Raw genomic sequence first — 20,959 nt, forward strand, 5'->3', positions numbered from 1 at the left:
AGTGTGGTGAAAACCATGAATATAATGTCTTTTGTTGACGGCAGAAAGTACCGAGATAGTGAGATTTATAAGAAGGTGACCCAAAGGTTTAAGGCGTTCCTAAGCCTGTCCGTAGGCTACGGCCCAGACGCTAACCCGTCTATTCGTCGGGATATCGCCATTTGATTACAAATGCCACGTATACAGGAGTAACTCTCTCTGCTCACGCATGTAAACGGGTTATTCCGAATGTTTCAGAAACCCGAATAGTGACCTTAACCCGACCATAACCCGAAAATTGACAGCTTGTAAATGTAGTCATTATAACTGCAGCTGAGATGATGAGACCATTAAACACACAACTGGTTGGATCCTTTCCACTTTCTATAATGGGAGGATTTTTATAACCTGAAAATGAGCATAATATGGGCACTTTAAAGTATTAAAATTCAAGTACTTTTAATACTTTAAAGTGCCCATATTATGCTCATTTTCAGGTTCATAATTGTATTTTGAGGTTGTACCAGAATAGGTTTACATGGTTTAATTTTCAAAAAAAAATGTTGTAGCCTACTGCTCATTGCTGAAGCTCCTCTTTTCACCCTGAGTGTTGAGCTCTCTGTTTTAGCTACAGAGTGAGGCATCACACTTTCTTGGGAGTCACACATGCGCAGTAGCTAGGTACTGGGCTACTAGCTAGAAGCTAATGCTGCTAGCGGTTAGCCACCTCATTCTCAATGGCAAAACACTGCTACAATTTAAATTTTAAATTTTTTTTAATTTAATGTTAATTTGACAGGGACAAATGCATAGAACATTGCTTTATAAAGAATACAAAGTACAGTACAGGCTAAAAGTTTGGACACACCTTCTCATTCAATGTGTTTCTTTATTTTCATGACTATTTACATTGTATATTCTCACTGAAGGCATCAAAACTATGAATGAACACATATGGAATTATGTACATCACAAAAAAGTGTGAAATAACTGAAAACATGTCTTATATTTTAGATTCTTCAAAGTAGCCACCCTTTGCTTTTTTGTTAACTCTGCAAACCCTTGGTGTTCTCTCACTGAGCTTCATGAGGTAGTCACCTGAAATGGTTTTACCTTCACAGGTGTGCTTTGTCAGGGTTAATTAGTGGAAGTTTTTCCTTTATTAATAAAAAAGCAAAGGGTGGCTACTTTGAAGAATCTGCGGCCCTTTGTTGCACGTCACTCCCCCCCTTCCCCTTTCTGTCTTCAAAACTATCAATGTAAGGCCATGTTGGGGCAACAACAACAAAAAATGGAAGTAACGTAAAAGAAAACTGAATTTTGTGGCAGCACAAACCTGAGCCAGGGCTAGAAAACAGGAAGGTGTGACATCATATCGTCAACTTCCTTAAATAAAGGCCTACGTCATCTTTTGACAAAAAGAATAAAAAACAATGTCTTGCCTAAATCATCTCCTCCTGGTGCTGGCCACCTATGTTAAATTGCCTACATCCTCAGTTGAACAGGTCATGTGATTCTACACCTTTAGTATAATGGCCTATGTCAAGAGTGTGACTTAGGCCGTTTTATTTTGCCTAAGTCAAAAGACAATGTGACTTAGGTAGTTTTACAAGCTTTTCAAAATGGCAGCCGCATCAAGAAGAACAAACATCTACCACTCTATCACTGAAGTTATTTCCAGGATTCAGGGCTCGTCCCTGATTGCTAAGTGATGAGGTTTCTGTGCATGTAAACACACTGATTGTTGACAGAGTTGAAGGTTTAAAATTGCCTAAGTCACAAAGGCATTTATTCCTCTTATGTTGCATAATTGACAGAAATTGTTATTAGTATGTCAGTAGTCATCTATTGTCATAACATTTTTCAGTGAAATTATTAATAAATATATATTCAGTATTTGGTTCAGTTTTTTGTGTTTTCTGAAAAACCTGAAAAAAATGACTACGGCCATTATTTTAGGAAGTTGACCAAATATAAGTCTAAAGTCAGTTTGCACAAAGGTTTCTGGCCAGGCAACAGCAGGATGTCAGAAAAGGAAGTGAATCATTGGAGCAGGGAGTGTTGTTGACTCTGAGAGATTAACTACTTTAGTGTGTGGACTTTGGATCCAAACTATCCAAAAAAGTATTCAAAATGTTTGGGATGATAAAAGTAACAGTAACATCAGGTTATATTTGAATAGATAACGGAAGTAATAAGAAAAGCAAGAACAATAACATGCATAAATATGCAAAAATGACCACAAAGACTTCAAAAAAGCTTTGTCTAAAATGTCTTTCAATGATAATACTAAACTTGCAGTGATTTTACAGATGTCTACACCTAAGCATTGCTTAACACAAGGTTATTTAATCCTCAGTAAGAGTTCCAGCGGTTTGATTAAAGAAGTTGAAGAGTGTCATGTGCCTCTCAGGAGAGAACTGACTGCTTTTACAGGAGGTCACAGAGTAGTAACATGACTGCAGATAAGATACAGACATATGTTTCCATTCACCGGGTCAATGAGGGTCAAGGAAAGAACGACAAGCATTTGCAATTTGTAAAACCTTGCTTTTTTAAGTGAGAAAGGTTGAAGTGGTAACCACAACAATGAAAATCCTACTTCAGTTTGAAACACTTCTGCTATTGAAGCCCAGTCCTCCTGGCCTCTTTTGTCTTCCTCTTACTGTAAAACCGTGTGGCATTCTGTATATTCTCTTTCGTTCAAGCCCTTATTTACAAAATTCCTATACACATTATGACATGAATAATAAAACGGTAAGAGCAAAGGACATTTAGAATCGCAATGCATTGCGTTGGTTATTCATGGTTTGGGCTAGCCTATGGATGTTTAAAAAAAGAGCTGATTTATGAAGAGTTGTTTTCTGTTTCCTGATTCAAAAAGATCAGAACTAACAGTGTTTCTGAGGACATCCCATCAGAGACGCAGAGCATTGATGCAGTGAACCGATTCTTGAAATCAGTGAAACTGTGATTATGGTGTAAATATTCACACTGAAGACGTGTGTTTACATTGCCAAGGTAGAGGCATTTTAAAAGTTGTCATGGTGATATATGGTTTGAGTCCAATGACATTTGACTGACTCAGTACCTGTCAAAAACCAATCATATAATTCATGCGAATTTAACTGTTACAGTGAAAACAAGTCATTTGGGTTTGTGATGCTCGGATAAATGTATCCACAGATTTACAGACTTTTCTTTCACCATGTAAGTCTTTGGGTCTTTTTGGGCATCACGTGACGGACACAGAAGTTGTAATTTCACAGTTTGGCTGCTATGTAAAATTGGCTTCAAAGCTTGGCACACTTCCTGGTGGCCTGTACAGACCCCTCCCCCCACAGTGGGGACACACTGCGCATGGATTATGAATCTGAGGCCACAGTTTAAAAAAACGAGTGCACAGGGCCTTTCTCATATCCCAAATTTGTACCTCCTCGACTCCTCGATCCTCCGGCTTGTGACCCGGAAATCATTCTCAGTGCGCCATGTTGAAGAACGTCCCAGTTCCTAAAATGCACATCGAGGAGCAAGGCTCCTCCTCCTCGGAGTTATAATCGAGGACACACCGATTTTTACCCGTGGCATGTAAACAATGAGGCGTCCCAGAGAGAGAGAGAGAGAGAGAGAGAAAAGGGGGCAGAGAGGCCCTGTGGTTAATCTAACGTTACAGATCGGGCCAGGCGGATCATACAAATTAAAATTCGGATCAATAGCGGGTGGGTGAAATAATACACAATTGAGGCTATTTTTAGCCTCCTAAAGTTTGCCAACACATTTCCAAACCACAGTTTACAAATCTGAGGGCACACCCTCAGATTTGTCAATCGTTGTGCAATCGTTGCGCACTTCACTTTCTGTAAATCTGTGTGCACAGACCGTGAATAGACAGTTGGCAGAGTCAGCAGTGCAGGAGAACAAAGTAATGCAGCGGAGAGAGAGAGCTTGTCAAACCCATCCAGGTTCAATTCCCAGTCATAGAGTTTAAGATCATCTCCACTTGAACATAGCTGGATCTCGTTTTTGTCACTGCACTAACAACTTTTGAGCACCGGTTTGGAAGGAGATGGAATCTAGGGGAAGAATGTCAACATATTTGTGATGCAGCCAACTTCCTTCTTATGAAGCTCCTCACTGCCAGGTGAAAAGAAGCACCTGGTGACTGTGAAGTTGTACTGGGGTCCGTTCCAGGTAGAAGGTTTAACAAACTCTGAGTCTAACCCTGAACTCGGAGTAGATGTACCCTGAGATGAGAAACTCTGAGTTTTCGGTTCCAGAACAGCTGATTTGAGTTGATTCAAGCAACTCGGAGTAGGTTCACTCAGGGTTACGCGCGTGCACCACCACTATAAAGAGGCAGCATGAATGGAGCCATGATACTACGATTCACCATGGTAACAACCACAAACGGGTCGGCGGAAATACTCATGCGCACAAACAGCGAGTTTGAACATGCATTTCGTTAAAAAAGCAACACAGCGGCCGCTGCTGCAAAAGATAGAGAATTGGTGTGGGAGAAAATTGCTGCTCGAGTCAATGCGTAAGCATTAACAGTGTATTAATTTCATATTTAATCACAGTTAACTTATAATATTAGGCTACTGGTGAAAACTGGAATTGTATTACACCTATAATTTCATTTAGGTGCAATCCTGCGGACGAAAAAGTAAACTATAGCCTAGGCCTACTAATCCCATTCTGAGGCTGCAGCACCATGATCATTAATTCAGTTCAATTTCAATTCAATTTTATTTATAGTATCAAATCATAACACGAGTTATCTCGAGACACTTTACAGATAGAGTAGGTCTAGACCACATGCTATAATTTACAAAGACCTAACAATTACAGTAATTTCCCCCAAGAGCAAGCAGTGCGACAGTGGCGAGGAAAAACTCCCTCTTGGGAAGAAACCTGGGACAGACCCAGGCTCTTGGTAGGTGGTGTCTGACGAGCCGGTTGGGGATGTGATGAACAGTGGCGATAGTAGTCACATTAATAATGGAACAGTGACTTCAAATGGTAGTCGTAGTAGTTCATGTCATATCAGGGCGCTGCAGGGCGTTACAGGATGTAGCGTGGCCCAGCAGAGCATGGATGGACGTAGCAGGAAGCTGCAGGGTTCAGCAGGACGCAGCATGACACTGCAGGGCACCGCAGAGCTTAGCAGGGAGTGCAGCAGGACCACGGCAACAGCTGCAACCAGGATCTTGGTGCCAACGTTCTCCAAGGAAATACGCTGGGGGAAAAAAAAGCATAAGGACTCCGGGGAGTAAACTCCCCAGAAGCTAGGATTAATAACAAGCATTTCTGGGACGGGATGCACACAAATAGTAATAGTGATAGTAATAGTAACAGTAATAGTAATAGAAAGGGAGAGGAGAGAGCAGCTCTGTGTGTCAAAGGAAAGAAGTCCCCCGGCAGTCTAGAACTATAACAGCGTAACTAAGAGAGACAGGTCATAAGAACTTAACAGAAATTAACAGAACTATAATGTATAATCATTTATTTCTTTTTAATGGCTCTCACTGGTTTGTGTCCAGGGAACACTACAAAAACGTTTAAAAAACGTTTCAGATCGAGTCACACTTTTCTGACGGCTCTACAGTGGCTTTACTATTACAGTATGATCCGCTACACTGTTATAAAGAAAACTGCCGTTTGCAAAAAACGTAATGCGACACAAAGAATCTGCTGGATGTTAAAGCCTGTCAACGATGGTTGATGTTAGTGATATGAGGAAGGATAAGGTATCTACATATCTGATGGACTGTGATCAAAAATACCTCTCAAATCGGTTATGTGGAAATGAAAATACATCTATAGTCAGGACTCAATATCATCTCCCGATGTAAACTCTCTGTGAATTAATACAGCTTTTTCATCAACGGGATCGTCGATAAAAGGACATGACATGTTTGAGAAAAAAAAAGTTTTATAATCTGCCTAACATAAATCAATACGTTTTTTTATTCATGCAGATAACAAACTGGATTAAAATGCGCCTGATACAGACTGAATGAATGAATGAGGAAATGAGTGAGGAGAAACCTTGAGTTTCTCTCGAGGTTTCTTGATTTCCTGAGAGAAACTCGAGTTTTTTTCCCCGTTTCTTGAAGAAAACCTGCTCCCGACCAGGTTAGGTTCACAGGATCAGTTACCATAGTAACTGACTCTGAGGTGAAGTTACCTCTCTTTCTGGAACAGAAAACCGAGTTTCCCTCATCTCAGGGTTAACAAACTCAGAGTTTTCACTAAACCTGCTTTCTGGAACGGGCCTCAGTTGTTCTTCACATTTTGTGAGTTTATTTTGTTAACTGAAAAAGCTAACAGAGCTTAGTGAAGTTGCTGCTCACATGCAATGCATCCTGGTGCATGTAGGCACAGCTGCCACAGCTCCGCGAGCAGGAGCAATATAGCACACACTGGGGAATATAAGCTCACCCGGTAGAGCGTGCACCCATATATAGCGGTTCCTTCTTTAACGCAGCGGCCGCAGGTTTGACTGCGGCCTTTTGCTGCATGTTATTCCCCCTCTCTCTCCTCGTTCATGTCTTCAGATGTCCTATATAAATAAAAGCCCCAAAAATAATCTTTAAAATAAATAAATACTCCATTTTGTCCTGAGGGCTGTCTTAAGACAATATGGTATACTCGGCACATGGACAAACGTTTAATTTTCTTACATTTGACTTGCAACCTGTTCTCACTCCCATTCTTAACTCGTAAAATCCAGACGCTTGGTCAGCGTCTCTCAGCGCCAGATACCGATGCAAAGATCCCCCTTCAGCGTCTGTATGGAACGCACCGGGCAGAGCAGCAGCTCGACCGCGGCGCTGCAAGACGACGTAGTATCAAGAGGGACAACGGTAGAGAGTAGCATGAAAGACCTAAATGTCCTGGTGAGGAGGTGGGTTGGGTGGTGGATGCGTCAAACAAACCAGGACTTTCACCCAGGAGACCGGGGCTCATGTCCCGTTCTTGTCCCGCGTGTCACTGAAACGTCCATTTTGTAACCCCACCCACCATCTTTCCCTAAACCTAACTGTCCTGTTCTTGTGCTGCATGTCAGTTAAACTCATTCCCGACTCAGACCGTCAAAAAGTGACGACAAGAGTCCCGACCAAGCACGTGGCGCCATCAACAAACACCGGCGTCACCTGAGGAAGCGTTCGTATTCGACGCGATGGGAGTGAGAATGTGTTGTTCAGTCGTTTTCTTTCTCACTTCGATGCTGTGGCTAAAAGCAGCTGGGCCGTGGAAGTGGAAGCTTCAATAGAAAATGGCTCCACTGGTGACATAAGTGGCCATTGACCTGTACTACTGTTTTATATTAAGACATTGGTTCTCAGCATTTCATTAATTATTCAATCCATATTCTCAGATTTGTATTCAATATTGAATATCGTAAATGTCTTTTTTCTTCTAACCTGGCTGTAAAAAGGTGACTTTTCCTCGCTATAAATGTAGTATTGAAACATATGACTCTTAGTTTATTGCTGTCACTTTTAACAAGTGCAATTAAGCCCAACCATGTTGTGGGTCCAGTTTTGGCAGGTGCAAAGTTGATACCGTTTATCGGTGTTTTAAGCCCCCAATGTCTCATTGGCAGCGCTGCCTGGAAGACACCAGGATTAGGCAATGTTTATGGTTAGGGTTAAGGTTAGGGTTAAGGTGCCTTGAGGTCAACGGTTGCAGCGCTGCCTGGGAGGAGACATTGGCGGCTTAAAACACCATCGACCCCTCATTAACTTGCAAAGTAAAAAATAAATATTTGTTTGGAGGCAGTTTTCCCTCAAATGGCCCAGAAAGTGTTTCTTTGTGAATCCTGACTTGTTACCAAATTTTTTGTCATTTTCCAATATATAGCAGTAATGTTCTGTAAGTGCATGGGAATAATTTTATTTTTTAAAATCTAGTTTCTAAATTAATTCAGCCTATTATGTCCTGATAGCCGATAGGGTCTAGGGAGCAACAGATGATTTGAAGTGGTCGAAGGAAGGATGGGAGATGCTTGTTAAACAGCTTTCCATACAGTTTATTAATTACAAGAAAAGAAAAATGTGCAGGAGGAGCCCCTGCCAACGGCATCGTTTCCCAGTCAGCTGCCGACCGGTGCAAACCGAGCAAACAAAGGTTTTCAGTTGTAGTTTTTCATGTTTTATTGTGTTAATTCATTCCCTGAGGAGATATGGGCGAGGAAACACGAGAGGAGCCTTCCTGGAAGCCGTGCAGCTAAAGGAGTTGCTAACTCCGCCCAAACAGCTGACCTGACCTATGTGACGCTTCAGAGGAAAGGACGTCTCATCCCTCTAAAACACATTTGCTTGTTTCCTCTGTCCTTCGATGATTTCAAGGCAAGCGAAGGCTTCGAGGAGGCAATTTAAGTGCTATCCTTAGTACCCTTAGTCTCTGTGTGCTTCCTTTGTCTGGTGTTGGTTCGTCATCTATTGTCGAGTGTTTCCTGCTCGTTCCCCGTGTATTTATTCAGTTGTGTTGGAATTTTCTTGCCACATTTGGAGTTCTGTTATAATTTTGGATTGTATACCTCCGTTTAGTTTTTTGCACTTAAGGATTATCGTAAACCTGGATTTTTGCGTGCAAACAGGAATATATATATATATATATATATATATATATATATATATATATATATATATATTCCTGTTTGCGCACAGGTTTCCTGTCAAAGACATTTATTTATTGAATCAAAATATCCGGTCGGAAAATTAAACTTTGTTGAGTTCCGATTGAAATAAATTGGTAAGGAAGTCAGAGTTGTGTTAATATATTCAATGTTTTGTTTAAAAAAAAAGTTTTGTTAAAGTGATCATATTAAGCTCATTTTCAGGTTCATACTTGTATTTAGAGGTTATATCAGAATAGGTTTACATGGTTTCATTTTCATATAATAATAATAATATTTGTTGTACTGCACATTGCTGCAGCTCCTCTTTTCACCCTGTGTGTTGAGCTCTCTGTTTTAGCTACAGAGTGAGGCATCTCACTTCTGTTCCATCTTTGTTGGAGGCATGGCGCATGCTCAGTACCTAGGTAAGGACTACTAGCCAGTCAGAAGCAGAGTGTGAGGGCGTGCCACGCTAGCAGCTAGGCGAGCATTATAACGTGTGTTACAAAGTGACGCACGTCTGTCTCTGAAGTAAAGGCTGGACTACAATAGAGGTTGTACTGCACATTTAGCTAGTATTATTATGATTTTCTGATACATAACCCAGAGGGAGTATTATTATACAGGAGCAATATTACAAAAATGAACACACTGGGTCACTGGAGATCAGCTTTAATATCTTCAATTGTTCAGAACACAAGCTTACAACGTATCAACACATCATGTACAAAAATACTTGACAGATTAAACCTCAACCCTAAAAAAACAACAAAAAACACCAATCTCTTTACACAGTGTCTAAAAATCTATACACAAATGTGACTGAAGTACCAATTAAAATGCTCCAAATTAAAAACCCTTGTACAAACACTGTATATTAAATATAACCTCCAGCACTGTACGTATATACATATATGTATAAGATCATAGTCATGATCATGCTGGTGAAGCCCATTACATTCACAGAGCATACATTGTACTCCTGCCTGAGGAAACCACACACACACACACACACACACACACACACACACACACACACACACACACACACACACACACACACACACAAACCTGATGCAGTGCCAGAGTGCACACAGGAGAGACACATACCTGTGGCAATATCACAAGTTTCTTTCTAGCATTATTTCCAGTATTGTCCTCAGCTCATTGTTCTCTGCCAGGAGTCAAAATAAGGCTGCCCTAGTCTCGCTTTACCAGACCTCCTCCAAAGCACGCTGAAGGAAGGTCTGGCTACTCCACATAGCATTCGGGGATGGGAGGAAAACGTGCTCTGGTTTAAAGGAACACGCCGACTTATTGGGAATTTAGCTTATTCACCATAACCCCCAGAGTTAGACAAGTCGATACATACCCTTCTCATCTCAGTGCGTGCTGTAAGGCTGTCTGACGGCTCCAGCGGCATCAGCCCATCACAGAACAGGCAGGTGAATGGTTCTAGTAATCCTACTGCTCCGAATAAGTGACAAAATAACCCCAACATGTTCCTATTTACATGTTGTGATTTGTAGAGTCACAGCCATCTTCTAACCGTAAACAAACTGGGAACTATATTCTCAGACAGAAGAATATAGTACTTGGGCGGAGTGATATGCTCGCAGCAAGCCTGTCTGAGAATATAGTTCCGTTTGTTTTTGTTAAGGATGATTGCTGTTACAAAATGGCTCATGTTACGTTGTTTTTTGTACACGCTGTGACTCTACAAATCACAACATGTAAACAGGAACATGTTGGCGTTATTTTGTCACTTATTCGGAGCAGTAGGCTAGTTGGAACCAGTTACCTGCAGGATCTGTGCTAGGCTAAGCTAATGCTGGAGCCATCAGACAGCGTTACAGCACGCAGGGAGATGAGAAGGGTATGTATCGACTTGTCTTACTCTGGGGGTTACGGTGAATAAGCTAAATTCCCAATAAGTCGGCGTGCTCCTTTAATGGCATTTCTTTAAACCAATCACAATCGTCATGGGCGGCGCAAAACTCCGCACTGAGCCACTGCAAAATAGTCGTGCAAGAGAAAACTCAGATTGGACAGATCTGTCTGGATACCCTGCAGAGATCTGAGGAGCAGTTAACCATAGTCCTCATAAATCCACAGAATTTAAAATTCCAACGCAAAGAAAGCGGAGGGAAACGGAAAATACATGCATCCGGCGGAATTTCCTGCAGCACTGGAGCAGTCCCGGAAGTGGAAAGCGAAGGATATAGACCAAAGCAGGCCCAACATACAGCCATTTAGGACTAAAGGGCTGTCCCATGTATCATGTCAAGTATTTTAGCAGGACAGCATGAGGCAGTGTCACAGGGGGTCATTGTGTCTCATCTCGCTTAGATCATGGCAATCAAAATACAATAAGTATTCATATTTTTGGGGAGTACACTTTTCAAAGGGTCAATATATGATATTGAATGATATTACCATTACACATATTTTGTCATTACCTCTTCATGCAGATATTGGTTTTTATTTGTCTGGGTTTGGAGATCCACCACAGTATAAAGGAGGTGACTGGCATATTCTCTTGTGATGCTCACGACATTGAACAAACCAAGTCTAAGCCATGCTGGAAGCGCTGTGAGGCTGTACTTTGGGTTTTTTATTTTTTTTACTAAATGCTAATTACAGGATGCTAAATGCTCACACTGACAATGCTAACATGTTATTGTTTAGCTAGTATGCTGCATGTTCACCATCTTAGTTTAGTGTGTTAGCATGCTGACATTAGCTGATAGTCACAGAGTACAGCTGAGGCTGATGGGAATGTCATTAGTTCTGCACGTATCTGGACATAAAGCAAAGTAATGAAGAAACTGGATTTTGACTCTATGATCTGACCCCCCATCTGACAGGACTTTTGCTTTTAGATGTTTTATTACAGAAAGTGTATGAAATCCTTGACCAAATAGTCATACCATCTGTCATTGTTTTACTTATGCTCTCTGCTTTGCACCCCCTCAAGGACCACTGGGGGTCCCCGGACCCCACTTTGGTAACCACAGATGCAAAAAAATCAAACGATCACCAAAGATATTACAATTACAATTCATCGTGAATTGAATGTCATGGCAATCCATATAAAAGTTGTTGAGATATTTGAGTCTGAAGCACAGTGTTGGACTGAGCGCACAGCATTGTCATTCCTGGAGCTACGCTGCTAGTGAGGCTAATAAACACTGTCACATCTCAGACACACATACAGTATCTCAAAACCCGGGGATAATAAAACTAATCTGCACGGATAGAGTGCTGGCAACACTTGAATTACTGTTAACCTCCAATAATTAGGAGGAGTGGTAGCCTAGTAACAGCTGAAACCAGCAGGATACATCAATGTCCACTGACATACAGACACATATTAAGAATTGGTATGCATTGCTCCCGGGGTGAGACCCAGGTTGTATCGGAGTTGTTATGACCAGGGATCAGCCCGTGCTGACTGGCTTGGTTTGAATTGACAAAAGAAGGGTTGAACAATGGTCAGATAACCCTGGTCATTGGTGTGAAAGAGGTATACGACTGATGTGTGCTACAATATTTCTTACATTTTAAGTTATTATTAGTCTACTTGGTGTGCAGAGAAGTAGCGCACGGGTGCCTCGGCTCTATTCCCTCGGCTCATGACCCTCCCCTTCCTGTTACCAAGTCATCTGTCACACACCGTGTTTGCTGACAGTCCAGAAGCTCTGTCTACATAACTTTAGATCTGCTCACATGTGGGCAGAATTAAGACAACAAGAATGCTTAATCAATTCAGACACAGATCACATTTTAACTCCAGGTGAAGATAAGTCGGATATGCCGCTCCAGATCAGAACTCTTCTTTTAAGCGATATTGTCAATATTTGCTCAAGCCAATATTAAGAGTCAAATCCAAATAAAGTTTGAGTTTTACAAAGCACATTTGCCTCTCAGCTGCTGTATTTGTACATGTATGGGCAGTGTGCGTGTAGACCCTGATGGCAGTGATCTCTCAGGCAGTGATGATGATGATCCCACGGCCTTCGAACCAGGAGAAGAACGGAGTGAAATAAAGGAGTGGTGGAAAACAAGTGTGCACATGAAACGGACAGGGAAAAAGAGGCATGGACAGAGGGGGAAAATGGGATGGAAGGGAGACCGTGGAGATCAGCCGCAACCGGAACAGGCAGAGGCGGGTCGGTCGGCACCCAGAGGAGAGGAAATCACAGAAAGAGGAGAAAGAAGGAGAGGTAAAACTGGGAAACACAAGAGATATATTACTGCTGACTGTGAGAAACACTATGAAAGTGTGTGGAGACAAAAGAATGAAGGAAGCATAGAGGGAGCTACAACTCCATCCATCGGCAGAGCAACGTGTGAGTCTTACTAGAGCTTTCCTCAAAATACAAAATAGCAGTCACATTAGAAAAGGTCATTTATATTAGTTGATAATCAGCAGGACAGCTTCATAATATTCACATTTCATTACAAATATGCTATTCACAACATTTTTCATTTGATTGATGGTGTATTGGGTCCTTTGGCTCCATCTCATCTCATATGACATGGAAATGTAGACGTTTATGACTTAAACAAACTGATGCAGACTCTCTTTGAATGTTGGTCTAAATGGTGTTGTAGGCCGCTCCACCCTGCATCACGAGTAAAGCTCCTCTTTCTATGATACGTACTCAGTGTTCTTCCCAAAATGTCCGGGGTGAGACAGCCTGCGGTTCAGTTTGGGGAGCCTCTCCAGCATGCTTGCCAGCTGGGTGAAAGTGGGCCTGTTGTCGGCCTCTGAGGACCAGCAGGCAGACAGGATCTCCTGTTGGGATGGAAGGGGGAGGATTAATACAACAGTAGTCTCGCATTGTCAGACCTTCCTCCACAGCGCCGCAGAGGAGGGTCTGGCTAGTCCAAACAGCATTCCTGGATGGGAGAAAAACGTGCTCTGGTTTATTGGCGTTTCTTTAAAACAATCACAATAGTCTTGTGCTAAGAGAAACAGTGCCGCTGCAAAATAGTCTCAGGAAGGAACTTGTTTTGGTGGAACATGTGTACGTTCAAAGGTTGTTTTAGTCGTGCAACAGAAAACTCAGATTGGACAATTTAGAACGCCAACACAAAGAGGAAGGTGACAGACATCCGGCCGAAAAGAGGGACATCCGGCGGAAGGTCGTGGATATAGACTAATCAAACTAATCATACAAGTCAACTGTGACTGTTTGCATCCCCAGCATCCACTGTGACTCTGATGTAAATGATAAATCTGATGCAAAACTATGTAAAACTCTAGTTCCTCTCATGATGCTCCACAACAACTAACTACGTTTATATGCACATAATATTCAGTTTTTTGTCCTTATTCCGACAACACACTGGACACGTAAGTGCTGCAAATTGCCGTGAGGCAGAGACATTTTCCTTTTGGCGCCCATGTTATCCAATCTGTTAGTTCACACCGGCTGAGATCAGGAGCGGAGCGGCTGCGCTGGCCCGCGCTGCAGCGATCGTTTTGGCTTCTCCTCTATTTCTTCTGCAAGCTGCGAGCAAATGTGTCCAGGAAGGTAATCACATAGAGGAAAGCCACAGCGCAACAGGATACTTTACAAATAAAACAAATTTCAAAATAAAACACCCAGGTTTATGGTGATTTTAGCTTTCTTGACTTCTCAGCTGTGTCTACAGCAAGACAGGCGATCAGGCACAAGGAGAGACACACAAACACACACACACACACACACACACACACATACACACACACACACACACACACACACACACACACACACACACACACACACACACACACACACACACACACACACACACACACTGTTGTAAATGTAGAGATTAAGTTCCTAAGAGAAACAAGTTGTCCCTTTAGATAGGATGCAAACCAGTCAAGTCCTGAGCCTGATAGTCTGACCTACTTCTCAAGCTTTTCTATTGTAAGATGTTATGGTCAGTGTATCAAATACTGCGCACAAATCTAAAAACATCAAGATAGGCAAGGCACTAAGTGATACACCCATTAGAGCTGCAAAGATGAATCAATTATCTATTATTATCGATTAGTTGTCACTTAGTCTATATCCACGACGTTCCACTTCCGGGATTGCTTCGTGGCCACCGGAAATGCTGCCGGCTGTCCCTCATTTCCAACCGGATGTCCGTCCCCTTCCTCTTCCTTTGTGTTGGCGTTCTAACCTCCGGTGGATTTCTGAGGACTATGGTTAACTGCTCCTCAGATCTCTGCAGGGTAAATCCAGACAGCTAGCTAGACTATCTGTCCAATCTGAGAGACATTTGAGGACGTTGTCTAGGGCTTTGGGAAACACTGATCCATTTCACCATTTTCTGCCATTTTATAGACCAAACAACTAATCCATTCATCCAGAATATAATCCACAGATTAATCGACAGTGAAAATAATCCTTAGTTGCAGCCTTAAAACCCACATCCAGGTTGAATCCCTCCCTTCCTGTATGGGTGTTGCCGTAGTCATGGTGTTCTAGGATCTCCGTAACAGACTCACCGTGACCTCCTTGCCCAGGTTGGTGTCTGCCAGCACCTTCTTGATGCCCTTGCTGCTGCCCACCAGCCAGATCTTGGCTTCCACAGGCTGTTTGTTGATTGGCCAGTCTCCCACCTGCAGCTCATACAGGATAGTGCTGAAAAGTACACAACACAAAGATGAGATGAGGAAACTGCCTCATATGCTACTCCTTTATGTTCCATCTCTGTCCACCTCAGGGGAGTCTCAGCAAATATGCTAAGTGGTGTAGGAAGCTCATGGAAAAAGAACATTAAAGGGATACGCCACCGTTTGTTGAAATAGTTCTTATCACGGTCTCCTCTAGCTGTAGATAGGTGAAATAGGTCTTATCACGGTCTCCCCTAGCTGTAGATAGGTGAAATAGGGCTTATCACGGTCTCCTCTAGCTGTAGATAGGTGAAATAGGGCTTATCACGGTCTCCTCTAGCTGTAGATAGGTGAAATAGGGCTTATCACGGTCTCCTCTAGCTGTAGATAGGTGAAATAGTTCTTATCACGGTCTCCTCTAGCTGTAGATAGGTGAAATAGTTCTTATCACGGTCTCCTCTAGCTGTAGATAGGTGAAATAGTTCTTATCACGGTCTCCTCTAGCTGTAGATAGGTGAAATAGTTCTTATCACGGTCTCCTCTAGCTGTAGATAGGTGAAATAGGTCTTATCACGGTCTCCTCTAGCTGTAGATAGGTGAAATAGGTCTTATCACGGTCTCCTCTAGCTGTAGATAGGTGAAATAGGGCTTATCACGGTCTCCTCTAGCTGTAGATAGGTGAAATAGGTCTTATCACGGTCTCCTCTAGCTGTAGATAGGTGAAATAGGGCTTATCACGGTCTCCTCTAGCTGTAGATAGGTGAAATAGGTCTTATCACGGTCTCCTCTAGCTGTAGATAGGTGAAATAGGTCTTATCACGGTCTCCTCTAGCTGTAGATAGGTGAAATAGGTCTTATCACGGTCTCCTCTAGCTGTAGATAGGTGAAATAGGGCTTATCACAGTCTCCTCTAGCTGTAGATAGGTGAAATAGTTCTTATCACGGTCTCCCCTAGCTGTAGATAGGTGGGCCAACGCATTTTTTGTGCATGCATTGTTTTAGTGCGGTGCAACACCGACAGCGCCGCCGCTAGTTAGCTTAGCGTAGTGAATGGAATCCTATGTTGCCGGTTAGCATGTTGTGAGTAAAAGTGAGCCAACAAAAGACAAAAAAACAACCTAATTACTTGCACTGAGACAAAAAATGTGTTGGCCCACCTATCTACAGCCAGGGGAGACCGTGATAAGAACTATTTCAACAAACGGTGGCAGATTCCTTTAAGTATAGGGCAGGGTATCGTTTAAAAATATTCAATACCAGTACCAGTACCGTGACTTCGATACCGGTTCCTGAATGACACTTTTTTCGATACCAATTTTATAAAACAAAAATAAATGACAGCATTACACATTACGGCACAAATCTTTTTATTTATCTGCTACGTGAGCCCCGTCTCTGTGTAACATAGTTTTTCCTGCTTCCCTCTGCGACATGTAACCTTAGACAGCCAATCAGCAGCATTATTAGATTAGATTTTCTGACCTCTAGGACTCAATATACAAACACAGAAGCACAGAACACAGAGATGTTTAAGTGATATATTGCAACGGTTTTATGTAATTAATCACAGGGAAGACCACAGAGGAAAAAGCAACAAAGTCTCACCAAATCAATTTTTCCCCAGAGTTCTCCCCCAGAACACAAAGAACACAGCGATTATATACTTGTTCTTAGAACAGGAAGTCCTATGCTCATTGGAAAGCAGCCAAATGAACATCCTACAAACCAATGAAAAGCTTTCTTAACAATTTCAGTAGCCAATGACAGCTCCTAAATGTCTTCAGTGAAGTTTAGCTTCTTCCTCAGACATTCTGACTCCTGTCTTCTGTGACAGGCTGTCAAACTTCTACTCAGTCAACACACAGAAGTTTTAAATTGCTTTCAAGACTCCTGAAGCTGTTTACAGTCAGCAAAATGCTGCATGCTTATTGGTTCACTGACGCTAATGAGATTTACTAGGCAATTCGGTCGGTGCCTAAAAAGTATTGAATTTGGTACTCAGCCCGAGTACAGTATGGGCATGTTGTGAGCTGAACTTGTAAGGTTACACAAAATCACCTGGGGCACTAGCTTTCAGCAGTAAACCTAGATCTGACTTTGAGGGATTCAAACGTCACAAAGTACATTACATTACAGGGTCATTTTGTTTTGTTTTTCAACCTGGACCCTATTCTCCTATGTTTTTGTGTCTAAGTGACTGATGGGAACAACAATCTTTGAAATTGGTCCAGTATTAAGCATGAACGCTGTAACCGGCAGCCACAGACCGGGTTGTAATGTAACCCTATGGGGCAAATCGTCAGTTTGGTACACAAAAAGTTCTCGTTTTGCCACTGACAGGCTCAGATTATTATTCTTAGTGTCTGACAACATTATGGAAAAGATCCCTACCTTTTACAAACCTCTTTAAGACCTTTCTGTTTAACCTGAAACAGCTCTGAAGTTGCTAGCGCTAAACCCACCAGACTCCATTTAAAAAAACAATACTTATAGCGTGTATAGAGCCAACATTTTTTCACATGTAAATCTGTAAACTATGTGTTCATTTCAACTAAAACTAGAGGTGTGATGGTTGGGAAAGTGGAAAGACGACCCAAAATATATTTCCTTAGTTTTATTTTGTTTCTTTCGACTTTGAATGAAGTGTACTTTACGATGCTAAAATGACTGATCATTTACGTCTGGTAGGTTTAGCGAATGTAATTTCGTTTAAAAAAAGGATCTTACTCTTTAACAGAAAGGTTGACCTCCTTAGAAATCCTTTCCTTAATGTTGTCAGACACTTAGAATATTAATCTGAGCCTGGCAGTGGCAAAAACAGCACTTTAGTAAATATAAATACAAGCTGGACAATTACATCTTTGTTAAAAAGTGTAGTTTCAGTGCCACCTTTAAATTTAGAATATAGCATACATTGGGTGTCTGTTGATTAACCTGAGCTGGCTGTTTAAGTGGAATCAATCATTACCCGAACGCATAAACGTCAGCAGCTTTGGAGAAAGGCAGCTGGTCCTCATCAACCTCCGGGCTCATTTGTCGAACGATCTCTGGAGCCAGGTAGTAGATCCAGCCCTGAGGTATCCGCAACACGTTCTGTCTTCTAAACACACACACACACACACACAGTATATATACAATACTAATGAAGAAAATGAACCTGGTTTGGCACAGATTAGGGCTTCACAATTGATTGCAATTTTATTGAAATTTTAGCAAAAACGCAATATTTGTCAAAGGCAAAACGTGTCAAACCATTCTGAATGAAGTATTGTGGTGCTGCAGAGATGTCCTGGCCTACAAATCCTATCCTATCCTACAGACTAAAGAAAAACTCTTTGTTTAATAAAAAAAGTTTCATATTTTTCAATGAAAATGAGAATAACGATACAAAAATGATCATTCCCTCCAAATAGCCTGAATTATATCGCAATAGCAGTCAATATAATCTTAATTAGATATTTTCCTCATATTGTGCAACCCTGGCAGAGATCTAGATCATTCAGACAGAGAGATGCAGATCAGAGGATCATTTCGTTCTCTCTTACCTGCCTTCTTGTACCACTCCAGACATCCCAAACAGGCCAAAGTCTGTAATCACCACCTTGTTTGTGTCATAGAACACGTTCTTAGACTTCAGGTCCTTGTGAATGATGCCTTTGGCATGCAGATAACCCATTCCCTGTAAAAGAGTGGAGGACAGGTGGAGGGCAGGATTTATTTAATATCTGTGTAAACGTGGAGCTTCCAGAGCATGGGTGTTGGAACACTTGCGTTAATTATTTTATAGAAAGAAATCTCAATGCAATTTCTAATTCAGACACGTTTAGCAGTTGGATCATTTGACAAGCCACTGTATGTCTGATAAATGTCTAAACTAAATGAATCTGATCATACCAGGCTTCCATGAAAATCAGGTTGTGTGAGATTTTGTTTACCGTATTGACCCAAATATAAGATGTTTTTTTCCCCCCCTTATGACTATATTGCTGGCCTATATTCGGGGTCTAGACTTTTAAACATCAACACACATCCACAACAACAGGTGGTGCCAAATAGCAGAAACCTGAATGTTCCTCTCATGACTGAGCTGTCAAGCCAAACTCGCGTCAAAATCCTCCCATTGTAGAAAGTGGAAAGGGTCCAAACAGTTGTGTGTTTAATGGTCTAATCATTTCAGCTGGACTTGTAGGTCCTTATATTGTTAGCTAGTTTCATTTAGAATAAAACATCAGATTTTATAAACTACATGTGTTTTGTGTGCAAAAATCTTAATTTGTAACTAGTAAGTGGTAACTAAAGCTGTCAGATCTGAAATGTAGAGGAGTAGAAGTAGAAAATGGCATGGAAAGAAGAAGACTCAAGTAAAGTACAAGTAACTCAACATTTGTACTTAAGTACATTATTGGAGTAAATGTACTTAGTTACATTCCACCACGGATGAATATGTGATTGAAACTACTACTACTACTAACTAAACAAGGGACTAATTTCGAATAAAAATGTTGTCTTTATTGAAAGATATGGTCCTCATAAATTCTTGAAAAAATCCTATTGTCAGGGTTGTTTTACATTCAGGACAATACGGTAATAGATTCTTGGAAATCATATATTGATATTGAAGTGCTAGTTTATCTTTTGTATTAACTATTCTCTCCATCTCACACAGCTTACCTTTACAATATCCAGAGCAATCTGCCTGGTCTTATTGATGTCCAGTATCTGACTTCTGTCTCTTACAACAGAGTATAGAGTCTCGCCTTTACAGAAACTGCAGAGAAAACATATGCAACATTGTTACAAAAAAACTATTAGCAAATCAACAAATCACATGTATTAATAATAATATGTTTATTTAGTTAAACACCTTTTACAGAACAAAGTCACCAAGTGCTTCACAAAAGGGAAAAATGTTACAAAAAAGATAAAGCGATAAAAACTATAAAATAAAATGTAGAAACACAAAATTATAAGTCTCAGCTTCTTTTTAAATGTGTCAACCGAGACAACAGATTGTATGACAGGGGTCTTCAACGTTTTTAGACCGAGGACCCCCTTAGCTGAAAGAGAGACGGAGCAGGGACCCCCTACTACATACTGTATCAAATTTAGTTGCATATTAAACTGGGCCAGATGGATGTAAATGGATGTACAGATATCCATGTATTATTTGTACATAATGTTTTGATGTTAAACATAAATGTGGAAGTCACAGTAAATCCTTAAGCTGGATGGCTACCATACCTATAGTATAGTAACCCGCAATTTCCACCAACTGCTAATGGACCCACGTTTGTATCTCTTAAATGACCCCACTAATAATGCCCGAAATGATACCAAAGGTCTACACTAGTACATATAGGTTATGTACTCATAAAACGATGGATTGGAAAGTTTGTAAGTACACCAGAAGTTTATGAACACTTGCCTGCTCTCTTCAGCTCTCTGCTGCTGCTGCTACCTGCAGTTAGACGAGTGCTTAGGGCCGTCTACAAATTACTACACCGAAAAGAGATACAACAAAAATATGTATTAATTTAATGATTAAATAAGGTAATGTCTCCAAACTTACCTCAATTATTACTTGTCTCCTGCTAGTTATATTACAGCACTTACTTTAAAAAGTAAGTTAAATTAATAAATATTTTTGTTGTATCTCTTTTCGGTGTTGTAATTTGTAGATGTCCCTAAGCACTCGTCTTACAGCAGCAACAACAACAGCAGAGAGCAGA

General features: G+C 41.2%; 1 protein-coding gene across 4 annotated transcripts in view; it reads right to left on the reverse strand.

Moving 5' to 3' along the window:
• Nucleotides 1-13,001: 13,001 nt before the first annotated feature.
• Nucleotides 13,002-20,959, reverse strand: part of LOC120548432 (kinase suppressor of Ras 1-like) — a 72,118-nt gene continuing 64,160 nt past the window's right edge. For all 4 annotated transcript variants that reach the window (XM_039784695.1, XM_039784702.1, XM_039784716.1 and 1 more), the window contains 5 exons: nt 19,902-19,998; nt 18,776-18,909; nt 18,199-18,330; nt 15,123-15,258; nt 13,002-13,409 (listed from right to left, as the gene is read on the reverse strand). In XM_039784695.1, the coding sequence (XP_039640629.1) occupies nt 13,263-13,409; nt 15,123-15,258; nt 18,199-18,330; nt 18,776-18,909; nt 19,902-19,998 (646 nt within the window). In that variant the 3' untranslated portion in view covers nt 13,002-13,262. The remainder of the gene's footprint in view (nt 13,410-15,122; nt 15,259-18,198; nt 18,331-18,775; nt 18,910-19,901; nt 19,999-20,959) is intronic.

This window comes from Perca fluviatilis, chromosome 2 (assembly GCF_010015445.1).
Source record: "Perca fluviatilis chromosome 2, GENO_Pfluv_1.0, whole genome shotgun sequence".
In the NCBI taxonomy this organism is placed as follows: domain Eukaryota; kingdom Metazoa; phylum Chordata; class Actinopteri; order Perciformes; family Percidae; genus Perca; species Perca fluviatilis.